This window comes from Danio rerio, chromosome 18, assembly GCF_049306965.1.
Source record: "Danio rerio strain Tuebingen ecotype United States chromosome 18, GRCz12tu, whole genome shotgun sequence".
NCBI classification, from domain to species: domain Eukaryota; kingdom Metazoa; phylum Chordata; class Actinopteri; order Cypriniformes; family Danionidae; genus Danio; species Danio rerio.
This window is the reverse complement of record NC_133193.1, coordinates 1170001-1195000: the sequence shown is the minus strand read 5'-3', so window position 1 is coordinate 1195000 and position 25000 is coordinate 1170001. Positions and strand designations below refer to the sequence as shown.

At 33.4% G+C, this 25000-nt stretch overlaps 2 protein-coding genes across 12 annotated transcripts in view; one reads left to right on the top strand and one right to left on the bottom strand.

Moving 5' to 3' along the window:
* LOC101884989 (synaptotagmin-4) overlaps window positions 1-25000 on the top strand; it is a 64965-nt gene that overhangs the window by 11204 nt on the left and 28761 nt on the right. The gene's annotated exons all lie outside the window — the stretch shown is intronic.
* LOC100537452 (semaphorin-7A) overlaps window positions 1-25000 on the bottom strand; it is a 53257-nt gene that overhangs the window by 20645 nt on the left and 7612 nt on the right. The window contains exons 5-15 of one of the 8 annotated variants that reach the window (XR_012394128.1): window positions 24479-24557; window positions 20784-20876; window positions 20473-20606; window positions 15920-16080; window positions 13341-13446; window positions 11937-12111; window positions 8915-9036; window positions 7748-7890; window positions 3581-3609; window positions 2536-2993; window positions 448-2032 (exon numbers count right to left, since the gene is read on the bottom strand). Coding sequence is in view for 3 of the 8 variants with exons in the window: in XM_073930120.1 (XP_073786221.1) it covers window positions 2635-2993; window positions 3581-3609; window positions 7748-7890; window positions 8915-9036; window positions 11937-12111; window positions 13341-13446; window positions 15920-16080; window positions 20473-20606; window positions 20784-20876; window positions 24479-24557 (1401 nt within the window). In the remaining 5 variants the exon portion in view is untranslated. Of the gene's footprint in view, window positions 1-447; window positions 2117-2391; window positions 2994-3580; window positions 3610-7747; window positions 7891-8914; window positions 9037-11936; window positions 12112-13340; window positions 13447-13918; window positions 15134-15919; window positions 16081-20472; window positions 20607-20783; window positions 20877-24478; window positions 24558-25000 lie in introns of those variants that run through there. The other 7 variants (XR_012394127.1, XR_012394126.1, XR_012394129.1 and 4 more) reach the window with 7 other exon arrangements.

The window sequence follows — 25000 nt, the reverse complement described above, 5'->3', positions numbered from 1 at the left end:
TTAAAATATAACATTTTTGAAACCCTTTTAAACAATGTATTAAATATTTTAAATGATAAATAATCAGTCTTAATTATGCTGTAATTAATGTAATTGTTAGATAAAGATGTCTTTTTTAAGGTAGCAGTTTTAGTTTTAATTTCCAAGCCTTTAAAAATATCTGGTCCCATAATGCGTCATTTGAGGTGCATTATTATAAATAGGAAAATCTCTTTACAAGCTTTACAAAAATATAATTGATATGCCCATGAAAACAGCAGTACATACATGTGTTAACCCTGTGAACATTTTTGGTCTCGAGAGTGAACCCATTTTTAAGCAAATGTTGAGCAATTGTTTTGGAAAAATATATATATTTATTTAAAATGTATTTGTACACGTATATACACACATGCATTTACCTCTAAAAATGCACAATGTACACTGAAATAAAGGTATAAAATCAGCAACTGGGACGGCAGTTTTTTGTTCCTAACAGGTCATTAAAGGTGCAAATTAATGCACAAAAAAGTACAAATGTATATAAAAGGTACAAAAGTGTTCCCTAAAAGTACCAATGTCCACCTATGTGGTAAAAGGTGACCTCAGTGATCTTTATTTCTGAGCGTGTACTTTTTAATTTTAGCATTCCCCATTCATTTCATATGGGACTATTCATTCATTCATTTTCAGCTTAGTCCCTTTTATTAATCAGGGGTCGCCACAGCGGAATGAACCGCCAACTTATCCAGCATATGTTTTATGCAGCGGATGCCCTTCCAGCCGCAACCTATCACTGGGAAACACCCATACACTCCATCGACACACCTACAATGCTCCACTGTGTTGCAGTGGACTAATTATTTATACTTTGATTGTTGTTGTTGTTATTATTATTAGTGCTTAGCAAAAAATAATCGCAATTAATTGCACTCAAAATAAGTATGTTTTGACGACATAGGATTCTGTACAATGTGTAATATATATGTGTATGTGTATATGTGTGCGTTTGATTATTTAAATTATAATAATATCTTTGCCCAGCAAAGATATTTGTTGAATCAAAATTTGTTGAATCGAGTCCTCTTTTTTTACTTTAAGAAGTAGTCAAGTCTTAAACTGCTCTTATAAAAGGAACTATTTAAAATAAATAAAAATAAATAAAATGACCTTTCCCAGATATGTCCTTAGGGATGCTTGAGGGTTTTAAAGGGACAGTTCACCAAAAAAAAAAAAAAGAAAATTCTATCATTATTCACTCATAATCAGTTTCTTCTGTTGAGCAAAAATAAGTAATTTTGAAAAATGTTGTGCACTGTTCACTATTGACTTCTATACCATAGAGTGATTTCTATTATATTGCAAATTTAGTACCAATCACTACTGAAATATTGAATATCCTGCTAACATTTGAGCGCGTTCTTAAACGGTGCTGATTTGCAATTGTGCTCATGTGCTCAACATAAATGACTATGATTGGCTGTAAAGGTCATCAGTTCACCAAACTCGCTAGACAACCACAGATACAGGGACACTGGATCATTTTAAAGTCAAGTCAATTAGCTGGTTTGTCTATAAGCTGACATATGAGGGATCTGCTGATGAATCAAGGCTTTAAAACGCTCCAGTGTCCCTGTATCTGTGTTTCCACTCAGTAAACAGCGGTGAGTTTGATGAACTGATGACCTTCACAGCCAGTCACAGTCATTTCTGTTGTGCACATGAACACAATGGCCAATCAGCGCTGTTTAAGAATGCGCTCAGATATACGAGGCAAATTCCAGTATCGTGACGACACTATAATATGACTTCCTTATGGTAGTCAGTGGTTCCCAGATTCCAACATTCTTCAAAATATCTTCTTTTGTGTTCAACAAAACATCTTTTTTTTTTTTTTTTTTTTTTAGAACCACTGATTTTTTTTTTAAACATTTTTGGGTGAACTATCTATTTAACTAATGGCAACAATAATAAAAATGTGCATAATACATAACCAGTTTTTGTCTTGTTTCTAATTCAAGCATCTAAAAACTCTTAAATCAGGATGCACTTTCTGTACAAGCATAAAGTATAGTCTTGTTTTAAGAAATAATGTGTCAAGATTAACAGAATTTTTCTTTAAAACAAGCAAAATAATCTAATAAATCAATATAATAATAATTAATAATAAATTAATATAATATTTAATAATAATATATTAAATAAAAATAATCAATGGGGTATCACTGAAAAAAGTGTTGCATGCAGAACTGTTGCAAACAATTTATTTGTGTTGAATATAAACAAACAAATTAAGTTTAATAATGTTCAACTTAATTTGTTTGTTTAAATTTAACACAAATAAATTGTTTACAACCACCTTAAGTAAAAAAATTGAGTAAATCCAACGAGTTATCTCTGAATAATTTTTTTCAGTGTAATAAAAATAATTTAGTCTTTCCTTTTGACATAAGACTATTCAATTATTGAATTGGCAGATTATTTAGCTTGTTTTAACAAAAAAAAACTCACTTAATTTTGACTCATTATTTCTGAAAACAAGACTATATTTTTCGCTTGTGAGAGTTTTTAGATATTTGTACCAGAAACAAGTCAAAAGTTGAAGTAAGAAGTGCATTTTTACAGTGTCCAGAATAAAATAATACTCTCGACGGTCTATAAAAGGATATGAAAGGCTGTGAGCAGAAGTAAAGCGTGTGGTATCAGTATCGGTATGAAGCCGTTTGAGAGGCTCATGCTCAGCTCATAATAGCTGACAGTCTTAGTAATGCCGTTCTCTGTATACTCACATCTGTACGACCCTTCGTGAGTCTTATTCATGCTTTCGATCAGATATATACAGCCCTCATCCGTGGAAGCACACTCCTCTAGTGTGCCACTGTGGTACCAGTGGTATGTTGCATGATGGGAAATGACAGGGCAGACTAAAAAGTATTTTGAGGATGGCTGGACTGAAATTACCGGCACATTTGCACCCGTTATAGTCCTTGATGGTGCATCGTAAGGCGGCTTATCTGCAGAAAATAGAAAATAAACATGTTGTTTCTGTTTAACTGACAGAGTTGAGAGCAAAATGAGTTTCCTTTTCTCTTTGCCATGATGACAGCACATAATAACTGACCAGATATTCTAGTAATCAGCTTAAAGTGACATGTAAAGGCTTCACTAGGGTAATTAGGGTAAAGTTAGGGTAATTAGGCAAGTCATTGTATAACAGTGGTTTGTTCTGGAGACAATCCAACACAAATATTGCTTAAGGGGGCGAATAATATTGACCTTAACATGGCTTTAAACAATTAAAAACTGCTTTTATTTTAGCCGAAATAAATAAAATAAAAAATTGTATTCAGAAGAACAAATATTAGAGGAAATACTGTGAAAAATTCCTGAATCTGTTCAACATCATTGGGGAAATATAAGAAAAGGGATGAATATTGCGCAGGAAGACGAATAACTTTGTCCTCAATTGTTTATAAAATGACAGCACTGAACTGGAACTCCTACATTGTGGTTTGAAAGCAGTTGTAATGGAACTGTGACGCATAAACACTGATATAACTGAGAAAAACAAAAAAAAAAAACAGTCATAAAGTCAGCTTACCACAATTATTGGTGTCCTGGGCTGTTTTTCTGTGGAAAAAAAGATGCATCAGTGAGTTCAAGGCCTTTAATACAGCACTCATGAACACATGTTTGTTAGTCAGTCATGCTGTGTGTGTGGGTTTTGTGTTGGAGGTTGTATTTTTGGTTGTAGTAAATATGTGGAAATGCACTAAAGTGTGTGATGCTTTGCTGTGGTGTAGACGGAGTGTAAAGTGGAGCAGTTCTAGTGTGTGTGTGTTCATTCAGTGGCTGAATGTGAGGTTTCAGAATGAGTGTGTCATGGACTGGAAGCACCACTTTAATCTGAAAATGACTTGAAGAAGCCTCAGTGCTCAGTTTGAAACTTCATTTGCACTCATTAATTTGACTATTGTGCTTGATGTTTTCAGTTTTCAAGTCCTCTCAACTTACAATCAATCAAAGTGACTGCACTATATTGAGTTAGACTTTGTATTATTAAGTAAAAAATAAAAAACCTGATAAGTTAAAACAATATAAAAAATAGGGTGGTCATGATATTTTGTCATTTAATTAGTTTTTACTGTGTACTGGGTTCCCTATTTTTATTTTTATTTTTTAACCTTTTTTACCTCTGGACTTCATTTTTAATAAACAAGATGGCAACAGTGAGTGCATAATAAGCCCTAAGGGGAGAAAAACAGCGTAACGTTAAAAACTAAAGCTGATCAGATCATTATAAATCAGGTTAGTGACACTCTAATAAGTAGACACTCCGGTACTGTTTGCGTTGCTTTGGCTATTCATTCATTCATTTTCTTGTCGGCTTGGTCCCTTTATTTATCCGGGGTCGCCACAGCGGAATGAACCGCCAACTTACCCAGCAAGCTATTACATTTACATTTAGTCATTTAGCAGACGCTTTTATCCAAAGTGACTTACAAATGAGGACAAGGATGCAGCGGATGCCCTTCCAGCTGCAACCCATCTCTGGGAAACATCCACACACACATTCACACACACACTCATACACTACGGGCAATTTAGCCTACCCAATTCACCTGTACCGCATGTCTTTGGACTGTGGGGGAAACCGGAGCACCCGAAGGAAACCCACGCGAACGTAGGGAGAACATGCAAACTCCACACAGAAACGCCAACTGAGCCGAGGCGCGACCCAGCGACCTTCTTGCTGTGAGGCGACAGCACTACCTACTGCGCCACTGCTTCGCTCTGCTTTGGCTTTTTCAGGGTTAATTAGTAGTGACGCTAGCTTAACTACATTTCTCAGTAGCGTCGTTACTTTCTAAATCAAGCTATTTTATTAGTGAACTAGCACAGTAGCGTCCACACAAGCTACATTTACCGATCACGGATCAATACGTGATGACACTGACATTCACAGAGCTGTGAGGCCGGTGTATAGCCGATGAAAGTAAATTCATATGATGGCGAGAATGACTATTTGTTCTTCCTGTTTTTAGGTAGTCGAAAACAAACTTTTTGGTGCGTTACTGCCACCTCTCTCTGGTCGGTGATGTCGCCAACCAATTAGGCTAACAGGAGAAATTTGCTTGATGGTAAGATCACTGAGGGAGAGGAGTATATATATATATATATATATATATATATATATATATATATATATATATATATATATATATATATATATATATGTATATGTATGTATATATATATATATATATGTATGTATATATATATATATATATATATATATATATATATATATGTATGTATATATATATATATGTATGTATGTATGTATGTATATATATATATATATATATATATATATATATATATATATATATATATATATATATATATATATATATATGTATATATGTATGTATATATATGTATATATGTATGTATATATATATATATATGTATGTATATATATATATATATGTATGTATATATATATATATATATGTATGTATATATATATATATATATGTATGTATATATATATATATATATATGTATGTATATATATATATATATATGTATGTATATATATATATATATATGTATGTATATATATATATATATGTATGTATATATATATATATATGTATGTATATATATATATATATGTATGTATATATATATATATATGTATGTATATATATATATATATGTATATATATATATATATATATATATATATATATGTATGTATATATATATATGCTTATATATATGCTTATATATATTAGAGCTGCACAATTCTGGCTAAAAAGAGAATCGCAATTTTTTTGCTTAAAATAAAGATCACGATTTTCTCACGATTCTGTAGATGTAAAATAAAGGTATGGTAAAAACAAACATATTGCACAACCTCGATAATAATATTATGTGTAGGTCTACTGGCTTCTATAAATAATTCTATTCTACTTATAATAATTCTGATGTTGAGTTATTATGTTTGAGATATATGCTTGCAATCTGTCATATTAGACAAATTTATTCACTGCTGAAATCAGATAATTGCCATTATCAGATTATATTCAACAATATATAATAGGCTAGAGTAGTTATAGTGACACTGTAAACATTTATTTTCATGCACAACTGTGTGTTCGCTATGAAAGAAAAAACAAATCAAATGCTTGTCGTAATCATAACTCTAATGCGATACGATCATTTAAATGAAGTGCTTGGTTTCAGTTTCATTTTGACTGCTAAGTGCTTGTTCATATTTTGCGGGCGGCTCCCAAACGATCACTCTGTGCCACAAACTGAATATTATTTACAACTGTATTACCTGTTACTCACAGCATATGCAGGTTCTGTTCATTAAAGTAGACGCGCGTACATCTATCATTAAGTAGAGCACGCGCGCCCGCCCTCTCTGTGATAACAGCTCACGGTCAGCAGCTCACGTCACTTGTGATTTCCCGATCGCGAAAACATCATTATATTAGGACAAAATTGGCATTTTTATGTGAATTATACCTTATAAATACAGTATGTGACTCATTCAACATCATTTAGAGGTGTCAATGCTGAGCAACGTGTGTGAAACAATGAAAAGACTCGTGCAGCCGCCTTTTCTGCTCTCCTGAACTTGAAAATATGATTGACAGAATCGTAGAAATGCTGGATTAAGATCGTCTAGGGGGTCGAATCGAGATCGCGATCTTTTAATGATTAATTGTGCAGCTCTTTTATTTATATATATATATATATATATATATATATATATATATATATATATATATATATATATATATATATATATATATATATATATTAGTGCTGTCAATCATTTAAAAAATTAACTAATTAATCACACTTTTTTTTGCAATTAATCGCGATTAATCACATTTAAAAGACTGAAATTTGTAATTTTGACTATTAAAATGTGTAATTAATGTAAACGCAAGACAAAAACTATTTAAATTCAAAATATAATTGTTTATTAGAACTTTTGTTTAACTTGTAACGCAGATTTCTTCATATAAACAACATACAATAAACCATCAAGATCCTGTTTGACAGCCCTATTTATTACAGAAATTAAAACACCGGCATGTTAATGACGTTTAAATTTCAAAACAATCAATGCCAATAAAGAAAACATTGATTTCCATGTTGGATTCTAAGTGGACTGCAAAATAATGCCAAAATACAAGTATTACAGATATGGAAAATTATAATAATAATAATAAAGTATTGAACACAAACAATTGCACTCATTGTAAAATTGTATTGCTGAGAGTTCAGAACATTAATTATAAAGTAGAAACAATTTTGCTTAATTTTGCTTAGATTTAAATTTGCTGTTGACATTATCGGCAGACAATGTGGCCTTTTTCTTTTGAATGATGTGAGGTGAGGGTGAGAACAGGCAGGATCACAGATTCAGCATATGCATTACGGTGTGTATTATGTGGATTGAGCATAAAACAATTAAGTTGTTCCCTAAAACAACTTAAGCAATGTGTTTCAACTCAATTTAAATAGGTTGTTTGAACTATTTTATTATAAGTTAAACAATGTTATCTGCGTCCCTCAGACTGCCTGATATGAGTCTTTTAGTCGAGCTTTCAGTGTTGTGAACTTTATCAACTTTTATCAGGGGGTTTACACTTTACATGCCAACTATAAATGTGCTCAGGAAGGAAGCTGGGGTGTGTGTGGGTGGGTGTGTGTGTGTGGGTTTGTGTAAGGGTCTTACTCTGCAATGGTGCACTGTAAACCGTCCCATTTGCAGTAGGGGTCTCTTGATAAACGACATTCGACACACTCATTCCCGTACACACCACATGTGGCCAGATCAATCTGAATCAGCTCATTACCAGAACTCGCATACAGAAGATTCTGAGAAATCAAAACAGCACACGTTAGATGAACTATACTTTTATAACCTTAAATGACCCTTAGATTCTAATGAGTAACATTTAAATGGACAGTTCAGCCAAAAATGACTTTTGCTCAGCATTTACTCACATTCATGTGGTTGCAAAGCTTTAATTTAAAGGATATATTTTAGAGAATGTTGGAAACTTGTAGTCACTACTATGTACCTTCCATAGTTGCATGCTTTAAGCTTTTTTGTTTTTATTATTATTATTATTATTACTTTTACATTTATTATTATTATTATTGTTATTATTATTATTTTATTATTATATTTATTTATTAACTTATTATTTATTTATTTATTTATTGTAATTATTTTATTTTTTTATTCTTTTTATTCTTATTATTATTACTATTATTATTATATTTATTATTATTATTATTATTATTAATTTATTAATTATTATTATTATAATAATTTTTACATTTTTTTATTATTATTATTATTATTATTATTATTATTATTATTGTTATTGTTATTATTACATTTATTATTATTATTGTTATTATTATTATTATTATTATTTTATTATTTTATTATATTTATTTATTAACTTATTTATTTATTGTAATTATTTTATTTTTTATTTTTATTCTTATTATTACTACTATTATTATTATTATTATTAATTATATTTATTATATTTATTATTATTATTATTAATTTATTCATTATTATTATATTATTATTATTATTATTATTTTATTATTATTTTATCTCCCTTATATTGAGCATTTTTTTCCTTGGTTTGCTTTTGGTTAAGTAAAAAAAATGTAAAAATGTCTGTTAATGTTTGCTCAATATGATTTGTTTTACACATATATTAAAAACAGAACAGGAAAGAAAAAAAAATCTAAATCCCATAATGCAACTCGCAATCATAAATACGCAAAAAACACATTATTCATTTTTACAGTGCACAATTAGCTCCATTTGACATCCCAGAGTTGTGTTTTTGATGCATTTTTGCTTGTGTTGTACCTCAGAGGTGTGCAGAATCATGCTAGCAATGCTTGATCCATGTGGAAATGGCAGGTACTCGGCAATGACAAAAACAGGCTCCTGAACTGGCCTTTCCAGGACTTTATGAACTCCTCCACTTTCTGTCAGAAACACAACACTTTATTGTCAGCTTTATTGTCAATTCTATCAGTTAGGTTTAGACTACTTAGGCTTGTCACAATAATCGATGTATCGACTTATCGTGCAGTGGACATGAATATACCTATTTATACAGCGTGGAAAATAAGTATTGAACATATTGTCATGTGTTTTCCTGGGAATAATATTTCTGAAGGAGCTGTTGACATGGAACTGAAGCAGATTTTGGTAAAAACCCAAACAATACAAACATAAATCAAAACAAATTCAGTTCTGTGTTTATAAGAATAGAATGACAGGAGAAGAAAGAGGTGAACTACTGAAATGTATTTAATACTTTATATGAGAGGCTTTTTAAATGATGTCAGCTTAAAGACGCCTCTCATATGGAGAATGAAGTCTCCTGCATTGCTCAGGTGTGAGTTTCTCACAGACTTTAACTGTGTTAAAATCTTGATGGTCAAATCTTGATCAAATCTGAGCTTTATTCTGTATTCTCTATTGGATTCGGATCAAGTGATTGGCTGGGCCATTCTACAGCTTGATTTTGAACCATCTGCGAGTCTCCTTGGCTGTGTTTTGGATCATTGTCTTGCTGAATTTGTTTCATCTTCATCCTCCTAACGTAGATGTTGCACGGAAGCAGCTGATAATTACACTGAGGAAGGGCGGAGCATTGCTGAAGAACTACTGAGAGATTTCAGCTGCTGTCTGGGCTTTCACTGCTGAACTACACCTCCCTTTTCTTTGTGTGTTCAATACTTTTTCCCAGCTTCATTTTATAAAACATAACCTAATTTCTAAACTAATTCGATTTATTTTCTTTGCATATATGGATTTATCTGGTGAACATTTCAAGTCAACAGCACCTTTAGAAAGATGCTTTCTGAGAAAATTGGTACATTTACATGTGGTTTTAGTGCCTTGAATGTGTTTATGCCAATGTAAATCCTGTTGTAGAATCGGTATATAGAATAAATTAGTCTTAAAATAACATTAATATTAACAATCGCAATCATTTCCATGCCAATATACAGTATAGCGCAACAAAAACTGACTTTGGTTTAAATGCTACTTACTTTCAGACCCTATAGATGATACAGATAACACAGGACATTACAGGGGGAATTTAAAATATGCAAATAAATGCACGTTACGCTAGTACATTTAAGAGAAATCCAAAAATACTGTATGCAAATATGGACAAATTGCAAGTGCAAAAGACACACTCCAAAAATAATGCTTCTCACTTGGAGTTTTTGGCTTGTTTCTAGTCTGAATATCTAAAAATTCTTAAATAAAGAAGTGTTGTTTTTTAGACAAACAACACATATTGTCTTGTTTTAAGCTATAATGAGTCAAAATTGAGAGTTTTCCCTGTCTTAAAACAAGCTAATTAATCCCCTAAATGTAGTATAAGCAAAATAATGTTATCAAAATGAAATCTAGATTAGTTTTCTTGCTTTAAAGAAAAACTCAATGAATATGTTCATATTAATTCATTCATTCATTTGCCTTCGGCTTAGTCTCTTTTAGAATTAACTCAGGCTGATAGAAACCCAGCCACTGTCATCATTCAGTCGTCTGACTAACAGGATATTATCAGTGGTTTACGGCATGATTCCTCATCTTACAGTGTCCTATAATCGTGAAATGAACATTAAATCAACATGAACTTTCATTTACAGCCCATTAATCCTGTGTAACGTGACGCACTGATGAGCGAAACCGGATGTTATATAAAATAACACTCATATAACGTGAGCTATGATGGATGATGACTCCTATGAGCCGGTTTATCTAATGATTTCTTTGTATTTAATGTATTTACAGTAATTAATGTGTTTTTCTTTTTAAAGGAGACTGACGAAGCATCAGATTTAATACTCTAATTGTGGATTTCATGAGTCAAAACTGAAGCAAAGTCTGATTTAAACAGATTAAACATTTTGACTCGCATGAAAACTAAAAAGCTTGTAAACAAGCAATCAAAATCTAATAAAAGTTTATAATCTGTTCTCGGAGATGCTGAATAATTTAGGATGTGCGCATTGAAAGCAAATTGCATTGTATGTTTTATCAGATATGCTTGTTTATGATGTAAAATATAAAATATGCATCATAATATTAACTCAAACTAGGTTTTTAAGTCAACTAAAACTGTCTAAAACATCCATTTTTGTTACTTGTAAAGAAATATTAACTAAACTATTAGATCAAATCAAATTTATTTCTAAAGCACTATAAAAACAACAGTATTGACCATTGTGAAATAGATATACCACGTCTGTGTGTAGCACTAGTTTCTTCCATATCTCCTCCAAAGCCTTCTGTTTCTGACTGTTGTAGCTGTGAAATAACTCTAATCATTCAGCGGAGTGATATGGAGCTGTAATGCGCTCTAAACCTGCCGGAACTACTTTATCTGTGCCTTTATCTGACAATAACCAAATGCCTCATCATCAGCCATTCAGATTCAAGCATTCAGCAGACCAGAAGTATAAATCCACTGTTGAGATGTGGATTGAATGTTGTGCATAAGAGTGTGTTAGTCAGGTGTGTGTCCTCCTTAAATGTCTCCTGTGTGTAGCACTAGTTTTCCTCCACATCCTCCTCCTCCGCCGGTTGTGTTTTGATGTGATTTCTGACTAAAATAACTCTAATCATTCAGCGGAGTGATATGGAGCTGAGATGCGCTCTAAACGTGCCGGAACTACTTTAGCTGTGCCTTTATCTGACAGTAACCAAACACCTTAGAGTGACCATCAGCCAATCAGAATCAAGCATTCAGCAGAACAGGAGTATAAACACCTTAGAATGATTATCAGTATAAAATTATAAGCATAATAAGGAATTATTAGTAATTTTCATTTGAAATAAAAATAAACTGTAATAATCTCACCTAGAGACAGAAGCAGGACGGTGCTGTCCTGAACTCTGTCCACCTGTATGTGAGAGTAATGGTGGTGTCTGAATATGAGCGGGCCGTTCTCTGGCTTCACCGTCTGCTTCATTTCCGGACGCTCCTTCATAAACGTCAGCACTTCTCCGTTTAGCTGAGTGCTGTCCACTACACACTAAAACAGAGACAAGGAGTCAGAAACCATCACAAAAGACCATCGCTTTACAGAGAGGCTTCACACAAACATTTCATTCTGTCCTCCTTTTATTTACAGTTGATATCAAAATGATTCCCCCTCCTGTGAATTTCTTTTTCCAATGTTTCCCAAATGATCTTTAACAGATTCAGGAATTGTTCACAGTATTTGCTCAAATATTTTCCTATTCATGTCATGTACAGACTGTAAAAAGATAAAAGCAATTAGTTCCAAGTAATTTTATCTAAGTGCTTCTCCACCTAAAATGTTAGTGTTTGTTTTTCCAAACTGGCATGACTTTCCTGGGCAGAATACAAAATAATAATAAAAAACAATTAGAGCTGCCAGTTTAATGGGGTTATTGCATTAATTGGGTACAGTATGTACAAAAAAATGTTGTTTTTCTTTTAGTTCATACTGTTGCATGAAGATGATTAAAGACAGCAGCTCATTACATAAAAAAGGCAATGTTACACCCTAAAGTTCAAGATACTGTCAGTAAAAATGACTTGTATGAGGCTCTTGTATCTTATTCATTTATTATTATATGTTAAGCATGCATATATATATATATATATATATATATATATATATATATATATATATATATATATATATATATATATATATATATATATATATATATATATATATTAAATATATATATATATATATATATATATATATATATATATATATTAATATATATATATTAATATATATGGGCAGCATGGTGGCACAGTGGGTAGCACAATCACCTCCTAGCAAAAAGGTCTCTGGTTCGAGTCCCGGCTGGGTCAGTTGGTGTTTCTGTGTGGAGTTTGCATGTTCTCCCCGTGTTGGTGTGGGTTTCCTCCGGGTGCTCCGGTTTCCCCCACAGTCCAAACACATGTGTATGAGTGTGTCTGTGTGTGTGTGTGTGTGTGTGTGTGTGTGTGAATGAGTGTGTATGGGTGTTTTCCAGTATTGGGTTGCAGCTGGAAGGGCATCCGCTGTGTAAAACATATGCTGGAATAGTTGGTGGTTCATTCCGCTGTGGTGATCCCTGATAAATAAGTGTTACAATCATTTACCTCATCATTTTTTTGTTGTCAGCAGTGTGCATTGCTGACGTCGATGCTAAAATGATATACTGTGCACAACACAACATACTTAATCAAGCAGGTAATATAGTTGACATTTCACTTTAAAATATATATATTTCTCACCGTTCCAGGTCTGTGACTGACAGGAACATTATTGGCGTTGAATTGGGAGGAATTGAAGATAGTGGATATCTCAGTCATGTTATAAACACACACAGCACTCATGTTCCTGTAAAAGAGGCAGTTCACACTTTAAACACCCGCATCTTCTCTTTCTGGAAAACTGCAGCTCATTTTAACACCCACTGAGTGACTCATTGGATCATTCATTTACTCAAATGATTCATTCAGAATGGCTGATTCAGCAAGCAAGTGGCTTTCTTTTTAAATTGAATCTTGAATCATTGACTCAAAAGATTCATTCAGAACAGTTGATTCTTTAAGAAAGTGAGCAAGTAACTGTCTTTTTTAATTGACTTAAATCACTGACTTAAATGATTCATTCAGAAACTAAACAATTGAGTGTCTTTTTTTAATAAACTATTGAATCACTGACTCAAATGATTTATTCTGAAAAGCTGATTCTGTAAGCAAGCAGGTTAATGTCTTGTTTTACTGTCTATTGAATCTCTGACTTAAACGATTCATTTTAAATGGCTGATTCATTCTGTAAGCGAGCCAATAACTCTCTTTTTAAATTGACTATTAAATCACTGACTCAACTGATTCATTCAGAAAAGCTGATTCATTCAGAAACCAAGCAACTATTTTTTCTAACTGACTATTGAATCACTGACTCAAATGATTCATTCAAAAATGCTGATTCATTCAGAAAGCAAGCAAGTAGTTGTCTTTTTTGATTGACTATTGGATCACTGACTCAACTGATTAATTCAGAACAGTTGATTCATTCAGTAAGCAAACAAATGACTTTCTTGAAAGGATTATTAAATCACTGACTCAAATGATTCATTCGGAACAGTTGATTTATTTAGAAAGCTAGCAAATGACTGTCATTTTAAAAGGATTATTGAATCCCTATATCAAATGATTCATTCAGAACAACTGGTTCTCTATGAAAGCAAACAAGTGTCTGTCTTTTTTTTAATTGACTATTGAATCACTGACTCAAATGATTCATTAAGAACAGCTGATTCATTCAGTAAGCAAACAAATGACTGTATTTTTAAAAGGATTATTAAATCACTGACTCAAATAGTTTATTTATAACAGCTGATTCTCTCAGTAAGCAAACAAATGACTGTCCATTTGAAAGTATTATTGAATCACTGACTCAAATGATTCATTCAGAACAGTTGATTCATTTAGTAAGCAAACAAATGACTGTCCTTTTGAAATAATTATTGAATCACTGACTCAAAAGATTCATTCAGAACAGTTGATTCATTCAGTAAGCAAACAAATGATTGTCCATTTGAAAGGATTATTAAATCACTGACTCAAATGATTCATTCAGAACAGTTGATTCATTCAGTAAGCAAACAAATGACTGTCCTTTTGAAATAATTATTGAATCACTGACTCAAATGATTCATTCGGAACAGTTGATTCATTCAGTAAGCAAACAAATGATTTTCTTGAATGGATTGTTGAATCACTGAATCAAATGATCCATTCAGAACAGCTGATTCTCTCAGTAAGCAAACAAATGACTGTCCATTTGAAAGGATTATTGAATCACTGACTCAAATGATTCATTCGGAACAGTTGATTCATTCATTAAGCAAACAAATGACTGTAGCTTTGAAAGGATTATTGAATCACTGACTCAAATAGCTTAGTTTTAATCATTTTCAGTGGTGAAACTGAAACGAGAACCATAATGTGAGCTTTGAGGTGACGCTGTAATAAAACAGCTCAGTGTCATGCTATAAACACACACAGCACTCATGTTCCTGTAAACCAGACAGAAGTTCACGATTCAAGCACACACTTCTTCTCTTTTCTCAGTGTTTAGAGAACTTCAGCACATTTAACACCAAAGTTAAAAACATTAAAGGGATCTACGTCATGGAGAGTTGTATTAACACACACTCAGGAACACTCAATGCAAAAGTTGCTGAGTAATTTACTTTTTTTTTTGCTGAAAATCCAAGATGCAGTATAGCTTTACTAACCAACAATCAGACACACCTTTCTGTTTCATAGATCAGTCAGAATGTAGAAATGTATGGACATTTTACAATCATTGACCCATAACAATCTATACTACCTATGAATTTCAGTACATTTGTCTGCTTTTTATACAGTTTCTATTATAATTTACAGGTTAAATGCAATTAAAGTATCAAATTAAATGCAAAGTAGACACTTTTACGCTTTAATACCATCATTAATGACTGAACCTCTGAGGAATATCCACAAGATAAAGGTAAACATGGCTGAAATGTAGCTCTGACAGGCACATGAGGGTTTTAAAACAGCTGAAATCAGCAGAATATGCACCACAAGTGCACACAGTGTACAGTTTGTGATCGTTTCTCCGTGTAATTCTGTTGATATGTGATGCAAATATTCACAGATGGAAATACGAGTGGATTGTGCTGCATGTCTGTTGAGCTCTCAGCGTAGCCGCCATTACGGCTCAACCTTCACAGGTCACATGACTAGGAATATGAGCTTGTTTTCTTTATTGTGTTGTAAACTATAAGATTTAAAATAAAAGATAAGTATTGTCTTACCAGTAGTTTCTGAAAAGTGCGTATATTTTGGTATCGTGTGTTGTTTTTATTGTGGCGACATCTATGAGCTGAGTGAAGTCTCTTTTCCCACACTCCAGACGGGCGTAAATCATGGACGTCCAGCTGCTCTGGAGCTGACCTTTAGGACCTCCTTTGTCATTCTGAAACGCATCAGTGCACATTTTAAAAATTATTACATTTTTGCTAAAAATATTATTAAAATAGCCTCAGCAAATTCAGTCAGATTGTGTTTTTATTTATTAACAGAAGCTTATTTACTTTTTTATTGTATCAAACTTAACAAGTGCCCCTGTTAGAATAACCTTTAATTATATCTGTTATTGTATAGTTTATTTCTGGTGCTTTTATTGAAACTGTTTGCAGGCTGATGTTTCAAAGAAGAAGAAAAATCCTTCACATGATGAGGGTGACTATATGATAACTAGAAAGTATCAATGTAATGATTCACTGTGAGGCGCTTGAAAATCCATTCAAATATTTGATTCATTCATTCATTTTCTTTTTCGGCTTGGTCTTCTCAATAATCCGGGGTCGCCACAGCGGAATGAACCGCCAACTTATATAGCTTGTTTTACGCAGCGGATGCCCTTCCAGCCGCAACCCATCTCTGGAAAACATCCATACACACTCATTCACACACAAACACTACGCACAATTTAGCTTGCCCAATTCACCTGTACACCTGAGCACCCCGAGGAAACCGTCAACGACTCCCCCTTCAACCCCCCCCCCCCGCACCCCAGCATTTCAGTTTGCGACACCGCCCTCCTCTCTGCACGGGCCTGGTGTCACCCTGTGATGACCATGTTTTGACTGTGCTGCATGTTTTGAACAGAGGGGGTGCTGTGTTTACAGGCGCAAGCAGTGTTGCCAACTTAGCAATTTTGTTGCTAGATTTAGCAACTTTTCATACTATCTTTGCAACTCTTTTTTTTTTTTTCAAAAAGGACCTAGCCACAAATTTAGCAATTCTAAAGTGTGCTGTTATTTTTATATAAACGCACACAGGGGCAATTTTAGGATTTTCAAGGGGGGCTCAGCTCTTCATAAGGCCAAAAATCAATCAATCAATCAATCAATCAATCAATCAATCAATCAATCAATCAATCAACCAATCAACCAATCAACCAATCAACCAATCAGTTTATCTATCTATCCATCCATCTATCTGTCTATCTATCTGTCTGTCTGTCGGTCTGTCTGTCTGTCTGTCGGTCTGTCTGTCCGTCTGTCTGTCTGTCTGTCTAGTTGAAGTCAGAATTATTAGCCCCCCTGTTTATTTTTTCCTCCAACTTCTGTTTAACGGAGAGATTTATTTCAACACATTTCTCATCATAAGTGTTAATAACTCATCTCTAATAACTGATTTATTTTATCTTTGCCATGACGACAGTATATAATATTAGACTAGATATTCTTCAAGACACTTCTATACTTCTATTATATTTAAAGTGACATTTAATGGTTTAACTGTTACTAGGCAGGTTAGGGTAATTAGGCTAGTTGCTTTATATCGATGGTTTGTTCTGTAGACTATTGGTGAAAAAAGGGGCTAATAATTTTCTTTTTAAAAATGGTGTTTAAAAAATTAAGAACTGTTTTTATTCTAGCCAAAATAAAGCAAATAAGACTTTCTCCAGAAGAAAAAATATTATCAGACATACTGTGAACAGTTTCTGAATCTTTTCAACATCATTTGGGAAATATTTAAAAAAGAAGAAAAAATTCAAAGGGGGCGAATAATTCTGACTTTGATTGTAAATATATAAATATATAAGCCTCATATTACATTAATAAGTCGTAAATTAATAGTAACACACTTAATGTTTGTTTATGTGAGTTGTATACTAGTATTCCACCGCATTAGACACATTTGAGTTCTGAATTAGGCAAATATGCTCCACTCACCTGTTTACTGTAGTACACTAATACTTTTTATATTTAAGTGCATTTTTTTGTTTACATGTATTAAATAAACTGCCATTTTTCTAATTAAATGGCACACATAGAAATATATATATTTAAATTTACAGACTAATTCACATATTTCACCATCTGAATAAGAAGTATTTAATACTTGACAACACTTGATATTTCTATCTCTGTCAGTGACTCGGTGACCGTTAAATGAGTACATTCTCTAAGTGCTTCTGTCACTGTGTTTAATGCTTTCTGTGCACGACTGTATGGTGTAGTTAATGCCACACAAACTGTACAGTGTTTAACATTAGTAGTTCAATTTGAAATAAAAATAGCGAAATGTTCGTTTGGAGTTGAACTGAGGGAACAGCTGTGCTGATGAGGTGAACGCCGAGAAAACTCTGTGGCATTGAGATACAGGTGATACAAAGTTATGTATATCAAAGAACTGCAGATTAGCAAATATTATTACAATTTATCGCCAAACACACACCTCGCTCTCTCTCTGTCCACGGCTGTGGTTTCCTGATCAAATGAAAACAAAAGATGAGGAGGAGCTCAGTTCTGCCTCCGTATTTATAATAAAATTTAAAGGGGACTGAGGCGATAGTTTAGTGTGCAGTTTATGAGCTAATCGCTAAAGTTTTAGGGGGGCTGAGTAGAAATATAGGGCCCCATAAAAATATAGGCCCCATAAAATAGGCCAAGCGACGCCCATGAACACACAGCTAATGTATTTCTGGCAGGTTTTAAACAAAGGCCTCTTTCAATTGCATCTATATAGAGATGACCAGCATCTGAACCGCCAGAACCTGCTGCATCTTCACATGAGCTGATAATTATAGAAATGTTCCCTTTAGCACCACTGTGGCTGAATTTCTGCGGAAGGGTATTGAGCTGCTGTTGCATCTACCAAAATATAACCGTCTCATTTAAGAAGGTGAAAGTTTGCCGAGGAAGTTCAGACATACTCCATCTGTTACACACACACACATACACACACACACACACACACACACACACACACACACACACACACACAAACACACACAAACACACACACACACACTACCAGTCAAAAGCTTAGGGTCAGTATGATTCTCCTGCTCAGCAAGGCTGCATTTATTTAATCATATGTTGTTGCACTATAAATGTTGTTGCACTATAAAATAACTGTTCAAAATTAGTTTATAATCTAATTTAATAATTTATTCCAGTGATTTTAATGATGAGTTTTCAGCTTCATTACTGCACTCTTTAGAGTCACATGAGCCTTTAGAAATCTCTTTAATATTAATTATTATTATTAATAATTAATTTAAAACGTACACCTTTATTTATTCTCATTCTTTTATGCTTTGTCAATATATTGTAGTGTATACTGTTTAATAATCTGTTTAAATTATTAAATAAATAAATACATCAATTGTCACCGACTCGATCCCAGTCATTCCCCTCGCTGGCCAGCAGAGGTCATCATCACCAGACTTTTGACATTACATCATCCATTGACTGATTAGCACTTACACCTGCAGCACATCTCCTAATCACCCGGCTCACACTTATAAGCAGCACACACACTCAGTCTCATTGTGAAGTCTTGTTCTGCCCCGGCTAACACTACCCGTTCAGTACATACCCGTTGCTAACCTTGCTTTGATCATCGACCTTGTTCTGCCTGCCGCCTACCTTGTACCTGTGCCTGAATCCCGACTCTGATCCAAGCCGCCTGCCTTAAACTCTAGCCTGCACACCGACTCTGAGATTAGCTGCCTGCCTCTGACCCATGCCTGCATACTCATCCTGTGTTTACCTGCCACCAGCCCTTCGACCTTATACTGTGTTTGATGTGAGTTTGCACACGCATTACATCCGTGTGCTTATTGTTATTAAACTGTGTTTAATAAAGATACTGCAAATGGATCTCTCTGTGTCAGCCACTTCGTCACATCAATCAATCAATCAATCAATCAAAAAGCTGCATTAATTCGCGGCCTGTCATGGTAGGTACGAATATTTTGAATTGACAGGGCAAACAGCCGTACGCCTGCAGGCTTCACTGGGTTAAATTGAACTGGGTTAAACTCACTGTGGACAACACACCGCTTGAATATCGATGTCACTTAAACTAAATCCTACATTTAAAAAAACTCCAAACATTTCTCTAAATTATTCTGATAAAAAAAATGAAACAAAAATAAATCAACTGTCTGTTAATACAGATCTGGTTTATTTTAATAACTGTAACAGTATGAGCTGTTTGTGCTTCGAGTCAGACTCGGGCCAACAATCGATTAGCTGGCGGACAACGGCTGTGGTACAGCCTGTTCGCCTCGGGCTGGGCTAGAGCTTAGATTAAGGCCCGTGGAGTGCTCTAGCGATTAAAATATTCGGAGAAGGTTTTTAAAAAGGCTTAAAAATGATCCTTCATTCCTGCATTTACCCTGTAAATACCATTACCATCTGTGATCTCTAATAAAGTTTAACACAAAAGTAAATGTAATGCAAATATATCCAGATAACATGTGACACCAAATAAGGCTCAGCACAAAAGAAGTACAGTAAAACACAGCGATGTTCCTCGTTTGTTATTATTGACTGTGTTTTCTCACCATGCAGTTCTGAGACACTCGTGGAATCCACTGGTCAGATTCATCCTCCTTATTTTTGTGTTTTTCTGCGAAGAACGAATACATTTTGTCCTTGTGTTGGCCTTCACCAGCGATCAGCTTCAAGTACTTCTGCTCTAAATGTGACGGAGGAAAAAAACAGTATTAAAAAAGCATCATTTTCATCATGACTTGAGCTCATTTGGCTGAATACTGTGCCAATGAAACAGTTCAGTTTACAGTCAACAGCACTGAAACAGAAATACAACATTAAAATACAAAGCCTTATTAGACATGTTCATCTAAATTCTCACCCGTTTGAGTCGACGGAGGCCAAATGTTCCTCTCTTTGTTTTTATTGATTCTGTATAATCCCTTCTCAGACAAAGTGAAGTACAGCATATCACCTAAAATGGCAAAACATATTAGTCAGGGTTAATATGAGCACACAACATTAAAGTCAGGGTTAAATACAGACTACAGCATGTTATAGGATAAATGGTTTTGAGTTTAGTTATGAGTTTTGCTCATATTTGACATATTTCACAATAATCTTGCGAGTATTAAATCATCGACGCACCCTTTCAACATCACAAAGGGAGTTTTGTACATTCATTCACCACCCATTATGGTTTATTTGGGGTGTATTGGGTGTATATGATTACACATTTTGTATTTATAGAGTATCACATGCAGTACTGTAAGAAATGCAGTATATTCTAAATCTGTAGAGTAAACACATCTGTTATTTCAGGTCCTCAATCTCCAAAATCAACCCAAATTATGGCATATTTATAAAAGCACATTAATAAAGTTAATGAAAGTTGTATTTATTTTAACATGTAAAGATGTTGGATGGGCTATTTAGTATCGCGAGGTATTAACTGTCCATCATTGCACCTCAACAATAAGCTTTTGAAGCTCTTGTTGCTGATAATTAATGTACTCCAAAGGAGTCAGACTGGTTTACCGTATGCAACATTAAATAAGGGTTAGCTCAACAGTAATCTAAAAGTGATCCAAAAGTAGTTGGATTACAACAAAAGTAGTCAAATTCTGTTTCCATACTTGACGTCTAATAAAGGTTAACACAAAAGTAATCTGAATGTAATCCAATAGTAAACAATTAGAACCAAAGTAATCCAAAAGTAGTCAAATTGTGTCACCATACTTAACATTAAATAAGGTTTAGCACAAAAGTAATCTGAATCTAGTCCAAAGGAGTCAGGTTAGTTTACTGTATGCAACATCAAGTAAGGGTTAGCACAAAAGTAATCTAAAAGTAATCCAAAAGTAGTCAAATTGTGTTACCATACTTAACATCAAATAAGGTTTAGCACAAAAGTAATCTGAATCTAGTCCAAAGGAGTCAGGTTAGTTTACTGTATGCAACATCAAGTAAGGGTTAGCACAAAAGTAATCTAAAAGTGATCCAAAAGTAGCCCGATTACAACAAAAGTAATCCAAAAATAGTCAAATTATGTTACCGTAGTTGACTTTAAATAAGGGTTAACACAAAAGTAATCTAAATGTTATCCAAAAGTACTCTGTTAGAACAAAAGTAATCTATAAGGAACCAAAAAGTAGTCCGTTACCATAAAAGTAATCCAATAATAGTCAAATTATGTTGCCATACTTGACATCAAATAAGGGTTAACACAAAAGTAATCTAAAAGTAATCCAAAAGTAGTTGGATTACAACAAAAGTAGTCAAATTATGTTTCCATACTTGACGTCTAATAAAGGTTAACACAAAAGTAATCTGAATGTAATCCAATAGTAAACAATTAGAACCAAAGTAATCCAAAAGTAGTCAAATTGTGTCACCATACTTAACATTAAATAAGGTTTAGCACAAAAGTAATCTGAATCTAATCCAAAGGAGTCAAATTAGTTTACTGTATGCAACATCAAGTAAGGGTTAGCACAAAAGTAATCTAAAAGTAATCCAAAAGTAGTCAATTACAACAAAAGTAATCCAAAAATATTCTGTTACCATAGTTGACTTTAAATAAGGGTTAACACAAAAGTAATCTAAAAGTAATCCAAAAGCAGTCAGTTACAACAAAAGTAATCTAAATGTAATCCAAAAGTACTGTGTTAGAACAAAAGTAATCTAAAAGGAACCTAAAAGTATCTGAAAGTAGCTAGATTAAAAAAACATATACAAATTCAAATAAATCATAGCAGAAAAGTAATCTAAATGTAATCCAAAAGTTTAATCCAATCATAGTTTACACCATCAGATATACAGCAAATGCAGTATATTCTAAATCTATAGAGTAAACAATCTGTAAAAGTAATCCAAAAGTAGTTACAGTAGTTTGCACAAAAGTAATCCAAAAGTAGACAGATTACTTGACCTTATGTGACATCAAATAAGGGTAAGCACAAAGGTAATCTGAATGTAGCCAGATTACATGACCGTATGTGGGATTGAATAAAGGTCAGCAGAAAAGCAGTCCAAAAGTAGTCAGATTTCACCACCATAAATGTGGAATCAGAAAGACTACATATTATGCGATGTAATTTGTAATCAGATTACACTTCATAAGTAATCCAGCCAGCTCCGCTTTTCAGAAAGCATTTTAGCGTGCAGACAGCAGGTCAGCACCTTACTGTGGTATATTTAACAACACGTGACGGAACTGTCAGACCAGCATCCTGTCTAAAGCAACCTGGGTAAATACAAGTTAGTAAAAAGAGCTATATATGGAGAAAACCAAGCACATCAGCACACACAGAGGTTAAGTTCCTCTCTCAGATCCTCATCACAGATCAGTGAACTGAAGAAGCTGTGCAAACGTGCAGAACCCATGCATTTATTCACTTACAGATCAACCAAACATGATCATTTGACACCAAAAATATAGTTGTACTTTTCTATGAACGAGGGGGGAGGGGGGGGGGTGTGAATTAAGATAATTGGAAAATTGTGAGTGCATTATTTTTATTTATTTCGTTTTTTTGAGGAGAGTGCTTGAAAATGCATGAAGATGTAACTGAAGATCTCATGCAACATTTGTTTCATGCACTTCTTTTCAACACATTGACGGTTTCATGCATCACAGCTAGAACAAATGTGCAACTTTGTGACCACAAAATCTTTGAAACAAACAAATAGCAGTTCCTTAATACTCTCTGTGTATTTCAAAGCATGTATGAGTTCAAACGAAGATATTTGCATCAATTAAAAGCCATACGGTCATGGAAAACCTGGAAAAGTCATGGAGTTTTGACATGGGATTTTCCAGGCCTGAAAAAGTTTTGGAAAAACAGAAGAGCCATGAAAAAGTCATGGAAACAAATATCTGTATACTTGAATATAGTTTATTTACTTTTATTCTGTCCTTGGCCAATCACATTATTAGTGCGGTGTTAGCATTATCTAAATCAATTGTACATAGATATAAATAAAAACTAATTGCTGCATGTTTTACCATATGCTGTAATAAATTTGAACATGCTTTGCTTTTCTTTTACCACGCATGAAACATAAGATCATGAAAATTATGGAATTTTATTCGTAAAAATGTGTTTGAATCCCGAAAAAACAATATTCTGGGCTATAGTCCATATTTTTGTATATATATATGTATATTTTATAGTCAATATATGTTTTTATATTTAGTTCATATTATCTATTTTTTCCTTTTTATTTTCTGGTATTTTTAAAGGTCTAATTTTTAAAAATACACACATTTTACAAAACATATACAAAATATTTGATAAAAGTATATAGGTTTTCTTTACTTAACCATGATATTATATAGTATAAAATAAAAAAGCAAGTATTAATGCTTTGTATTTTTTTTATTACCACATTTTGACATGTTAGAACATGTGTGAGGAAATACTTGCGCATTTTAAGCAGTTTTCAGCACAGTAGTGGACATTGATGGAGATCAAACTATAAAAAAAACTCTCAAATGAACCATAATAGTCCACTGTGCATGAGCAATAAAGCATTTGCAAATTGGTGCATACAACAACAATGCGCAATACTTACCAACAAGTAATGACGGCTCATTAATATCTGGCTTATAATGTTCAAAGTCGAAGCAGTTCGTCAGGGAAAATGTGGAGTTCTGAAAGAAAACAGACAGATCAGAGTCAGCGTTATATTTCACACACATGAAAATGTGTTCATCTTATTCTGCTCGCTTTTGCGATTTTCTTTAAGATTGTGATTGTTTTGTTTTTGCGATAGTTTTAAAACTTCCACTTCAGATGCCAATGAGAAAAATGAAAATTCTTCGTTATTCAGAAAATTAATCATGCAGTTTTCATTCAAAATTTTGCATCATTTCAGATGTCGATTAAACACCACGCAGCACCAGATGACTTTATTTGATTTGGTCAATTCAGTATATTAGTTCAGCTCAGAATAATCATATTTTCTGCCAGACAGAGTTTTTACACTGCTGATATTAGTCTAATGTTTAGATGTAAAAGACTATTGATAAAATAATGATCAACATTTTCATATAATTTGCTTGCATTTTAATTTTGCTGGCGAGGCAGTGGCGCA